Genomic DNA, 13195 nt, shown 5'->3' on the forward strand with positions numbered 1-13195 from the left:
ATCGAACTCTTATATGAAAGAAACTTTGATTACTGAATTATCTTAATATAAGAAAAGGTATTTAACCTGTCTGAAAAATTTTCGACAACATAAAATTTGAATGTTAGCACATTTATGCTGTAAAACTTTAAAATTAGTTTGATTCGTCCACACAGCAAAACCAAATCCCAGTAATCAAACTGATTCCCGCTAAGAAAATTTCCGGAAAGATTAGATTCACATATAAGAACGAGATATTCAGAATCATATAGATTTGCACAGTAAACCTAAATCTTCAGAAATCACGAAGGATCTCACTTAACTACAACATCATTCATTGAAATCAGGGAAAAGGCAATGCAAAAGCAAATTTTTGAAACAAGCAATAATTTGTGCAGCAGAATCAAATTTATGGAGCCAGGATAATTCATAATAATTCATAAAAGAAAATGATGTCTTTGTAAATGACACCATTCTTATTTATAACAATACTGTCAGAAGCAGGGCGATTAGCAGACAAAAGTTAAATTTTCAGAATGATTCTATTTCATATAACAAAAATATCTGATCTCATTTGCAGGTTTTCTGAATATCTCAATCAACTGTCACCATTTTAGTTATTGCTATAAAATAGCGCAAGAAAATTCCAGACATTTTCTTGATTAATAAATGCATTCTTATTCGTTATTAGTTAAATCAAGTGTTCTGTAACCTGCCCGAGTCTACTCCCAAACGCAAAACGTTTCCAAACATTTTCTTTTGGTTGAGATTTAGTTGACAATTTTACATGACAGCCACCGATAGGAATATTTATATTTTTCCTCCTTCAAAAATTCATGTAGAATTTTACAAAAAAGTCTGATATGGTGTGAACAAATTTGAAGCCTTTTCGGTGGAACAAGCAAAAAGCGTCACTATACTGAGTAGTTTACGAAGTGGTCATGAACTTTGATCTGTTTCGCTCCTGTCTGTTGGTGGAATGGAAGGATATAAGTCTTAAAACAAGTTTAAAGCCTTTTCGGTGGAACAAGCAAAAAATATCACGATACCGAGTGGTCTACGGAGTAGTCGTGAACTCCGATTTGTTTCGCTTCTGTTAGTTGATGGAATGGAAGGGTATAAGTTTTAAAATATAAGTATAATTTAGACAGCAAATTGCAATTGTAAGAAATTTTACAGGCCTGAGTGCATACGAGTGGACCTGAAAAATCATTGAGCTGACGGAAGCAGATTATTTAGTTGACTTATCATTCAGCGTATGGATCAGAGTGACGAGGAAATCCAACAGTATTACAAAATGTATTGATGGGAAAGGGATAATTTATAAGAAATTGTTGCTGGGATGGCACTTTGTGCACTCCATATTTTTTAAAGGTATAATGGATGGACATCTAAAGAGCATTTACCGTTAGATCTAAAACGTTCAATCGAATAAGCGCATGCTGTATGCGCCTTCACACATTTAGCAAAGAAAAGTGTCATAGTTTTTAACCAAACTCCCGATTCAAATGGTTTGGAATATGCAGATGATTTTCTCTTCCTTAAATCGAATACAGCAAAATTTATGCCACAATTAACTTTTAAGATAATGTTATTTAATCCAAAGTATTATGGGCTGTACTGTGTCCTTAAATTTGTATTTTATATATTATAAGTACAGCACAAAGTAAAGAACGTGTATTTCTGTGTGCAAATGTGTGATTTGTTTGTAATGTGCAATTTTGCTCTTTATTAAGAGCTCTTAATTTATTTATCTGTTGTATCAAGTTATTTATTACAGTCTGAGTTATGTACTATATAATCAAGTTATGTCTTATTTAATCAATTACATTGTTCAGAATCTATGTTGAATTGTCAAGAATAATGATCAGAGTAATATGTTGCAAAGAATATATAGTGTATTAAGTGTAGCACTGAGTTGTAAATGTGCCTTAAGTACATTGCAATGATCAACGCAATGCATGTTACAAAATGTATAGTGTAGCGAGTATGTGGGGCAATGTGTCAACATGCGATGTAGTCAGAAAAATGTTTAATTCCGCATGCAGAAAAATCTATATTTTGCCCTTGTATGGCCATGTACTTTGCCCTTGTATTGTTTTCGGAGTGTAGCTTCAGATAGTTGCGGGATCCGGACGATATCCGATTAGTCTATGTAAGCCGTGCGGGTGTCCGGACCTGCTCTCGCTTGTCAATTCCTTAAACCGAAGTTTAATCTAAAGGATGATTATTTTAACAGAAAGAAGTAAATTTAGAAAAAGGTAAGCAGAGATTTATGCAGTATTACAAAACGTATGAGTTCTACGAATGAAAAGCCTTCAGCATGTTTGAGCATATATTCGAACCAAACTTTGACTTAGGATTGTATATCGAAGGCTAAGAAGTACGAATCCTGTTACCTTCAATTTTTGATTTTGTAGGAGCTTAGTTCTAAAACTTTTTAAATGAACGTTTATATAATTTTGAAGTTTTAATGCGCTGAAGTCAAATGGTAACTTAAACGGGCGAGTTGAGGAAAGTGTATAGCTCAAATGGAAACATCCGATAAATTTATGATTGGAAATATTTAGGTTTTCTTTTTAATTTTGTTGACAACGATAACATTTTTCGTGCACTTGCTTTCGAACGATAAGAGGTGTGAGAAAATAATGTTTTTGTTTATCTTTCACAGGATGAACACAAGATTCCAATACAAGAACTGTGCTCCCGATTGTATTCAAACATCGAAAGAGTAAGTGTTTATTATTGCAAAGCAATCATTATTTTTGTATGTAGTGAAACATTTAACTCTATGAGGGCTGTTTGGACGTTGTATGCTTAATGTTGAAATTGCAATAAATGACTGTCTTTCTTCATTATCAACTGAAATATCTTATGTAACGTAAAAATACAAGTATATAAAATGACTTACGTTAAAAGTAAAGGTATTTTCATAAATTTGTATTTCGTATATTAACCGCATGATTTGATTGATTTGAATATAGGCAATTAGGTTACTTTTGGAGTAAAATATTTATCAACAGGGCTTAGAATGCCCGCGGAGACGAAACAAGGAAAGAGGAAACCTTTCAAAGCCATATCAACAATTTCTTGTTTCCGGTTCTTCAAATTTCGTCCACCTGATACCACTTCTTTGTTAAATTCAACTAACTGTAAATCCGATTGTTATATATGTTACCGTGAAAGACCGAAATTCGAGAATGTCGACTTTCACCGGAGAATGTCAACATTCACCAAATACGTCGGTGAAAGATCGAATACTGCATTACATACTTGTACATTCGGACCCTCACCGGTGTATGTCGACAATCACAGATATGCTCTGGTGTAGGTCGAAAAGAGGGGTCATAAAGTGTCAGAATAGTTTAAGTTGTTGCAATAAATAAGATTTGAATCACATAATTTAGTAAGTTTTTTATCACTATTATTTTATTTTCTCATTTAGCACGTACTGTATAATTAAGTAAAATTTTTAACGTCTATTATTTTCCTTTCTCATCTTGAATGCACTGTGTGTTTTAAGTTCTTAAATTCTTATTTTAAGTCTCAAGTGCGTTTTTTCGTGACTGAATTACGGAGAAAATATAATATTCTTATATGTTCAACATTCACCATTAGAACATGGTGAATGTCGACATTTACCGGTGTAAGTCAGAAATAAGAGTATTTGGAAAATATTTCGGTCATACACCAAGCGAATATGTGAATGTTAACATTCACCGGTGAAAGTCGACATTCTCTAGATTTCGGTGTTTTACCGTAACATATATAAATAGGAAACAAAAAAGTGCACTTAATTTCACAGAAATAAATTTGACAGTCTACCAATTATTGACCCACCTTGCTTCTGCCATGAATCGAGTTTTGAGAAATACGTTGATCAGCATCGGATCAGCATTGATACTTTGATCAGCATCGGATGCGTTGATTGGCATATATTATTATTGTAGATCTTACCAACAAGTTAAGGAACTCATGAAATCAAAGCTCACTCATCGAAGCAGATTATCTCTGCACTAACAAAATTTCAGAAGAATCCAATCAAATTCAGATTTGTAGCTCATGTGTGAATAATTGCCAAAAATGTGATCGATATTAACTTCGCCAAAATTCTCAAAAATGTTTGAATTAAGGTCTCGAAACCAAATAATATTGAATTACTTAACAAATGGACTATCAATAAGAATCAGAAAGTTATTTAAACTATTAACAAACAACAAATTTACAGTATTAACTGTCATGACTTTGAGAATTTATACACTATCTTGCCATTTAATGAAATTCATAATAGTTTAATTGAGCTATACAATCTATTTTTTCAGCATTAAAGACTTAATTAATTTCGGTAATTAGTATTCGTATCTTAAAAGTACACTTTCAAATTCTATTAAATATCAAAGTAAAAATATATTTACAAATTAATGGTATTCATATGGATACCCACTTACCTTAAATGTAAGCTTTTTCACAATTTTATTAAATATCAAAATAAAATTTTTTACTAATTAACGGTATACCAGTGGGTGCTAACTATTCAACTGCTATCGGTAATCTTTTTCTCTTCTTTAAAGAAAAGAATATAATTTTATTAATAATAACCAAAACCAGTCCTTTTCAGATTTGTCTACTGGTATGTAGATGACATGAGTGGTATAAATAATTACAATAAAACTGAAAAAAAAGGGGGGGGGGACGACATCGAAGCAGATTTTCTTGATGTATAAATTTACAGTCAACAATGTTACTTTATTTGATAAAAGACCTTTTTAATTTCAGAATAACTGAACTAAGTAATCGGAAATCCAACATCTTTAGAAAAATTATTGCTAATACTACAAGTATTATTAATAAAAGCAAAATAATAAAAAATATTTTTTCAACAGCAATGATTCTACAAAAGATCTTAGCTTATTAATTAAAATCCTAAAGATAAAAAAAATTCACATAATTTCATCCACCTCAAAAAAAAAAAAAAAAAAAAAAAAAAAAAAAAACCAGCTAGATAAACTGCAATTATTAATCTAAAATTTTTCTCGCTGTAACCGTAACCATGAGAGTTTTTAATTATCAAAATTATGCGACTAGGCCGCTATGGGCTCATATATCGCGAAAGTTATTGGAGTTAAGTAAGTTAATCAGTTATGAATATCTGTTATGGATTTTGAGGCGTTAATAAAATAATAGTGGTAGCAAATTTTGTATAACTAAACTTTATCTCTTGTTAAAGCAAAAACTATTTTCCGTTATAAGGCACCACAAGCTCAACAATTTTCTACAAATATCTATAAGTACCAGCATTGCCTCTTGGCCACCGTTCAATTAAATTTATTTTTATATAGTTATTTTTATCCCATATTATAGTGTTATCGTTTTCAAGGTGGTCAAATGCTGTTAAAGAATTGTATCTACGAGTAACTAAACTATACACCGATTTTTAAAAGGTACGCTATCAAATAATAAATCACTGCATTGGGGTGAAAACAATAGCGTTTTGAAGCAAATCAATCTTAAAATTTTATGCATATTGCCTGCATGAAATTGAATGCGCCATGAAAAATAAAAAGTAAGTAAAGGCTTGCATCCAGAATCATATAGTATAACTATCTACAAAGTCGCCCGCTAAAATGTTTTACTTCCCAGTAATAGAAAGAAAAATAAAATTGTGAATATGTTCTCGAGAAGCATAAAAGCTTAACTTTAGAGATAAAAATAATAACATAATTTGAAGTGAAATGAAAAAGGAAAAATTAATAAATCAGCTGTTAAGTATCGACTGATAACAAAGCAAAATTTTGAGGAAAATATTTTTTCGTTACAGAGATAAAAGAAATGATAAATGTTCTACTCTCGCAAATGAAATGTGGAGATATGAAAAGTTCAGTTATATACTTTCCGATTTTCAGTTTCTAACTGATGAAAAATTAATGATGTTGGATTTAGTATTTATATATCTAGTTTTAAGACCTCGCTGGTTCTTTAATTCTGTACATTAAAGAAACTACAAGCTTCGATAATTTAAAAATAATTTGGGAAAGTAACTTATGTTAATCATATTCGAGTTTGGAAGCAGTATTAAGAATATTTTTTCGTTAACTTAGTTTAATCATACCCGAGTTTGGAAGAAATATTAAGAATGTTTTTTGTTACAGTTACTGTTGCTAGAGGTGAAAAGAAGCTTCAGGAAACTTAAAATAGTAAAATATTGTATAATAAGAGCTTCAAATGATCACGAAAAACGTTCAAACATTTCAAATCTATGAAAACATGGTTATTCGTTGCAGAATAATTATCCTATTTCATACATGGCCTTTCTAAAGAATGGACTGTAGAATTGAGTGATCTGCTATGGAAACTATAGAATTGAGTGATCAAGTAGAATTTTAAACACATTGTTGATGATTTTACTTCATTAAAAAAAATTATTACAAATACTTGAAAAATCAGTGCGTTACTTTTATATAAATTGCGTTACTATTTATTCTATTTCGATATTATTTGTGATTTATGAGACAGGAATTCTTTAAAGTTTCTCATTTCAAAACTGTACATCGTTATAAATGCCTCTCGCGAACGGGCTGGTTGCATGGGGTTTTCGTGGTTTTCCCCATGTGTAACGTGTATACGAACCAGTTTTCTTTAGAAAGTCCTCCATGAAAGCCTCCCTCCCCTTAGAGATATAGCCCTCGAGTGCGTTGCCGTAATCAAATAAACCAAACCATTATAAATGTCATTTCTCTGAACCTACAAAGTTATGAATAAATACTGTTATAAAGTGTTGGCATTGTGATTTGAAATAAAATAATGAATGAAATATGCATCTAAAAATGTAAAATTACAGTTAATTTTTAGTGTATGTATATATTATGTTACGATGCGATTACTCAGTTATTATTAATAATTGCTGATTAATGAATCGCAGGGCTCACCATTTTCGTCTTTGCCTCTGATGAAAAAATATGTATGTGCGGCTCTGACTGTAACAGCCTCTATTGTCTTTTTAACTTGGCAATTTTCCTTTTTCTCTCCTAAAATTAGTAACGTGATTATAATTAACTTTATTAATAACTTTTTTTTCCAATGGCGGGCACTTGCCTGTCGGTATTGGTCACTCCCAAGACCAGAAGTGGTGGTTTCTTTATTATGGAGGCACCTAATAGGTGAGCCACCTTTGCCTCCTATGAAGGGACACACAATTTTTACATCCCTGCCTTCTCCGAGATTCGAACCCGAGCCCTTCGGTATCGTAGTTAGAATTCCCTAACCATTATACCGTCTGGGCGGCTACTTTATTAATAATTTTATTAATTAATTTATAACGTTATTCCAAACTTGATACTTGTTGTATGATTTCTATATAACGTAAATGATACTTGAATTTACATAATGGCTAAAATGAAATGGTAGTTATTTTATTCAATAGCAATTTAAACCGAAACTTTCACACAACAATAATAATAAGGAAAAATTACCATGTCACTTTATGGGGCAAGGGGGTAAACCATAATACTTAATCTAATAAACAGCAGGTACAGGTAGAAGCTAGGCCATCACCTCTGAAGTACCATAAGTAATTGAGGTATTGCTGAACCTAGCTACTCCTCTGAAGTACCATAGGTAATTGAGGTATTGCTGAACTTAGATAACTGTCATGATTTCGCCCCTGTTTTGAGGAAGAACACCCCGGGGACGGTCTGAGAGTCCGAAGCCCATCCCTCTTCCTCTACCACCAACCTCTGGAAAGGACGTTCTACTCCCCATGTCTTTTGATTGCCCTCATACAGCATAGACACTATACGCGTACAAGCATTCATGTCTCGCCCGGGCCTATCGGTGCTGCAGTTAGCGCCATTGACCAATATACGGGTTGGGTGCATAGTAGCTAGACAAATAAAACAGAGAAGAGATTGTCCTTGAAACCTTGGGCAACTGAGGCATCCAAAAGTCAAAATGTTCATTCAAGAGGCCTTTCTAAGGAGGGAAGGTGTAAAGTCATTGGAAGTTCCGCTCATCAGCATTGCATTATGGAGTTTGTGTAGTGCCGAAAATCCTTTGTTGATCAATGATCCTTTGTTGCAAACAAGGGAACAATTTAAACCGAACTGCATTTTCGAAAGAAAGTGAATTTTTAAAATATTATATTGTGAAAGTGAAATTAATACATTTTTATAAAATTATACAGAAACAGTGATGTTAAACTTAACAAATATACAGTGCGAGTCTCTGGATAGGTAGAAGAGCGTCTCATCTTGGTCCTAAGACGTCTGTTCTTCATTGCGTATTTTGTAAAGGGAATTAGATTATCGCGGCAGTAGCAGCAACATAATCTTCTCTCACTCCTTTCTTTGTCCAACTGACACATAATCGATGCCATTCTTTAGTGTCACTTTTGATCAGGGCCGGCGCCAGAGCCTGTCCACTCGGTGATGAGGCATCGGGAGGCATAGCACCAAGACAAGACATCCGGCAAAAGGCCTGCCAGAAATGCATGCTAAGCTCGGTTTATAGAGGAAACTGGAACTGTAAATTTGCTTGCGATAATAAATCAAAATTGATTTAGGGAAAACGCCATCCCACGTGGTTGGTTACGTTATGTGTTCATGTTAAAATAAGCGTCATAAATGGTTTGGTCTGTGACTAATATTTTTTACCAGTATTAGGCACAGTTAGGGGCGGTATGAATTTTAGAATTTAGAGGAGGACCAAGCAAACAAATTTACGGATGGCGAAATTTCTAGAATTTAGGGTAAACAGTGGGTAGCCGAATTTAGGAGCAGCAAAATTTTTTAAATTGGGAGAAGCACCAAACATAGAGATTGCATCAGGCAGTAAAATGGCTAGCGCCGGCCCTATTTGTGATGCCTTGAAAATGTGAAACGTATATTTAAAACTGTTGAGCAACAAGCACGGCTGCAGTGTTTGGATAATATCGTTATATAATTCTATGAAATAAGATTAAATAAAGGTGATTCTGGGTAAATGCCAGGATTGTGCCTTTCGGCTGTATAAAATTATCCATTATCATTTTATTTTTTCCATATTCCTCCTCAACATCAGATACCCAAAATTTCATTACACACACATATATGAGTGTTTATGGTATTTTCAGACATGCAGATATATAGATATATAATTTTTTAATAGGTGCGATTTAATTTTAACGAATGAATAAAATCCATTTTCGAAGCACGGTACTTGGTGTCTGGAAAAATTTCTCACTTTTTAGCATAATCCTCTTTTTTTTTAATTCAGCAAATATTAAAAATGCATTAATAAAATTTGATTACAACGTTTGTGTTCATGATAATAAAAATGGTATGCGTGTGAATTTTTTATTATTTGCTTTTTATTCATTAAATATTTTAATACATAATTTGTATTTGTATTTAAAATGTCAATTAGTTTATGTTAAATAAAGAATATATATTTAAGAAAGGTATCATTTTGTTGCATAAGTACAGTGAATATCTACAGTATAAAAAAGGAACAACATAAAAAATTACGTCGGTTGTTATTAAACATCATGGAAAAAATTGAAATTAAAGAAAACGCCAAATTTCAAAAATTAAGAGTGTATTTTAATGTAGTTTAATATATTTGCAACAGATGGCGCCTCTTACCAATGGAAACCCGTGCCCAAATTCCATTAATATCTATTGCGTTGCTAGATCGTAATAGTCGAGACTATTGTCAATCGTTACTATTGATCTTTTTTGTTCTTATTAGCGTTTGGAGGCTGCGGCATTCTGTTGAATAAGGGCAATACTGGGTTTTGAGGTGGTATTGGTAGGTTAGAATGGAATAAAATGAAAACGTCAGTTCTTATTTCTTGGAAAATTTTTTAAACCCGGCATCGCCACTTAATAACACTATTTTTATGAATTAAATTTTGCCATAATTTTAGTAAAGTCATATATGTCTTTAAAAATGTATTTATTTTTCTAGTTTAATGAGGGAAGAAATCGTTTAAATTTTTATGAAATTTGTGGGAAGTTTTCCTACCGAATTAAAATGCAAAAATTGCATAGACAAATTTGATTATTCATATTAATTTATTATTAGATTTTACTCAGTATGCTACTTTTCCATGTATAAGAAATAATATTTCTTCATTATAACGATACTATACAGAATTTTCGTGCTTTTAAAGCATGGAAACATTTGCGTAATATCAATATAATGAAGGAACAATGAATATAATGAAGGATATGGAAAAAATTTAAAATTAGGCAAAATATATTCGTTTGAAACATATAAAAACTGGTTCAAGCAACTGAATCATATTTGTGTCTTAATTAGGTACGGTATACTCAGGCCTTAATTTCTAAAATTAGAAGTGCCGGAGCCCTGTGGAAAACTGTGAGGATGGAAAGGAAAAAATAAAATACCTAATAAATTTAAATTAAGATTAATACCAATTTAATTATATCGGTTAAATTGAAATTAAGAAAAATGTAAAGAGATAAAAAGAAATATAATAAATTATTAAATTAATGTTAAATAGTTAAATAGTTAAAAAAAAAAAAAAAAAAAGTATCGGACATTGACTTATTTGGGGCACCCACTGAAGTTAAAATCCCATTTATATGCTAAAAAGTAGCTTGGCCGATCTCCGTCAGAGTTTAAGCCCTGATTACATATAGAATGTACTATTCCAAGGGATGATAGTCTTTTTTTGCAGCACACCAAGGAAAAAAGATAAAACAATTTAAGCTCCACTAATATGGAGAGATATTTAACCGAAAAGTGTAGCTTTGAAAATAAAAAGGGAAGAGTTCAAGACTTTCTGATCGCGATGCCCTGCTGATGTAATTCTATCTCTCAAGCAGAAATTTTCCGCGAATACTTTTACTGAATAAATGTTCCTGAATACAACGTGAGAATAAACATAGCACGATTAGGATATCACTTTTAGTTCTTTGAGGAATAACAAAATTTACCCGCTCTCATAAAGTCATGTCCTGGAGAATAAGCCCTTGACATGTGATTAGAGGGCTTTTCTTTCCTTAAAAGCCTCAACCTCTGTTCAAGGCTTGAGTGCGAGGGAAAGACAGGCCTGCATTCAGAAGATAGAATTGGATTTTTAAGGCACGTTTACTATTAGAACAAAATTTACGTGCTAAAATTGTGGTTCACTTACATAAAAGAAGTGCCGAGGGTTCCGGTGCGCTCCGGCTGAAATTATCAATTATCTCGAAAACTGAGAAGTACCGGAGCCAAACTCCGTGCGTTCCAGTTTATTTATTCTTAAGCATAAACGGGCATTCAATCTATCTTGAGTAGAAAGGGAAAAAGAGTGAGCCTTTGAAAAGAGAGGTCATGGTATGCACTCGAAAAACCATTTGTGAAATGTATCTACCATAAAGAGTAATTTTGTGTCTTCATAATGGCAGTATTACCCAGAAGTTGCCAATACATGTGCATTGTAAATTTAAATAGTAACAGTTTTTGCCGTTCTCGGTTGTGTAGCTAACTGATAATGGTGAAAAAGCCGTTACCATTGAAACTTCTATGTTTTAGTGAAAAAAAATTGCGTAAATCTTACCGAGGGTAAAATAGTAAATTTACCTAAATTTTACTAATGGGATTAACTGCTAAATTTATTTGATTGCAAGATCGTTCGACAAAATTCTAAATATGTGAAAAAGTGTGTGTTAAATATGTGAAAAGTTTTTTTTAATTTTGATTTATTGCTTAACCACTTCAAAAAAATGTTAAAAATGATACGAATAAAAACCAAGTAACGAAAACAAAGCGGTTCAAAAACATTGCAGTTTTAAAACATCGTAATAAAAAATAAAGCATCTGCAAATCATCGCATGACGATAACTTCATGAGCATGTGGTTTTCAGGCTTTAAAAGCTGTAAGTATATAGTAACCGGTATGGCTGATGACGTAAAAGGGACATTTACGAGTCGCATCCGGTATACCAAATTCGCACTACAGATGGATGAATCCACTGAAGTCACGGGATTGGCAGTTTTAACGTTTTTTGTTCATAATGCCTACTTATAAAATTATCAACAGGTGTGTGTGTGATTATGGCAAAGCCTCGAGGGCTATCTGCCTAAGAGGAGGGATGCCTTTGTGGAGGACTTTCTAAGGGAAACTGGCTCGTATACACGTTACACATGGGGAAAACCACGAAAACGCCCATGCAGCCAGCCCGTTCGCGGGATTCGAACCTCGGACCGAACTACCAGTGTTCAGCGACTTTACCGCTCGGCCGCTGGTGGGCTAAATTATCAACAGGAGATTCTTCTTTGCAGACTAGTAACAACCAGCATATCGGGAAGTGGAATATTTATTAGACAAATTCTACTCATTAAATGAAATATCATGGGAAAAATGCGTATATGCAGTGATAGTGCAAAAGGCAGTGATAGATCACAATGCAGGGGGCTTTGCTGAAAGTAGATATAAAGCAAAGAAAAGTAGCAGCAGGCATTGCGTTCTTCATAGGCATGCACTAGTCACGAGAAGAAATCTCGTGACAGACTTAAATGATGTCATAAAAATAATAAACTGTGTAAAATCGCGACCTCTTAAAAACATGGTCTTCAGATTGATGTGATATAAGCCATCACAACTTCTCCTGAACTAAGGTTGTTGTCCTGAATGGGTTCGCATTTGATAAAACTGCGTGCAGAGGAAGCAGCATTTTTGACTGATCATAACCCTCTACAAGTGGCTGTTTTCAGTGATGTAAAGCCTGGGTATACAAGTTGCCATACCTGTCAGAGTTTCAGTAAAATAAACACGAAATTAACCTATTATTGCGGAAAAAACACCGCAATTTTTGTTGCAAATACTTAAGTATATTCCTTTAAGAGGGTTGGTTATTTGTTGGATGGGAAGAGGAAGATAGTGATTGCTGCATCTTACCAAAAACTTCTTGAATGAAAATAATACCAGAATTCAAGCGAAAATAGAGAAAATACTTAGGCACATCTTAAAGCTTTGAAAGAGTCGTTTGAACATTATTTTCCGACAACTCAAAGAAAGATGCTTGATGATTTAAGTGGGTTTTAAATGTATTAAGTTTGAATAGAAATCAACCCCGCTTAAATTCAACAGAATTTGAGGTTCTTAGCATCTCACAGAGAACTGAAAATCGCGTTTCAAAACAAAAGTCTACCGGAATTTTGATTGCATTTACAAGATGAATTCAAAATTTTGTTTGGAAAACCAAAAGTAGTATTGTTGCCTTTTGCATTT

At 33.0% G+C, this 13195-nt stretch overlaps 1 protein-coding gene across 1 annotated transcript in view; it reads left to right on the forward strand.

The window, feature by feature from the left end:
* The window catches only part of LOC118182892 (sodium/potassium-transporting ATPase subunit alpha-like), a 109125-nt gene that overhangs the window by 17245 nt on the left and 78685 nt on the right, over window positions 1-13195 (forward strand). Inside the window, exon 3 of the mRNA XM_085817577.1 lies at window positions 2651-2710. Coding sequence (XP_085673703.1) covers window positions 2651-2710 — 60 coding nt within the window. The remainder of the gene's footprint in view (window positions 1-2650; window positions 2711-13195) is intronic.

The sequence above is a fragment of the Stegodyphus dumicola genome, chromosome 5 (assembly GCF_044657685.1).
Source record: "Stegodyphus dumicola isolate Sdum_Otavi_A_Nest chromosome 5, ASM4465768v1".
In the NCBI taxonomy this organism is placed as follows: domain Eukaryota; kingdom Metazoa; phylum Arthropoda; class Arachnida; order Araneae; family Eresidae; genus Stegodyphus; species Stegodyphus dumicola.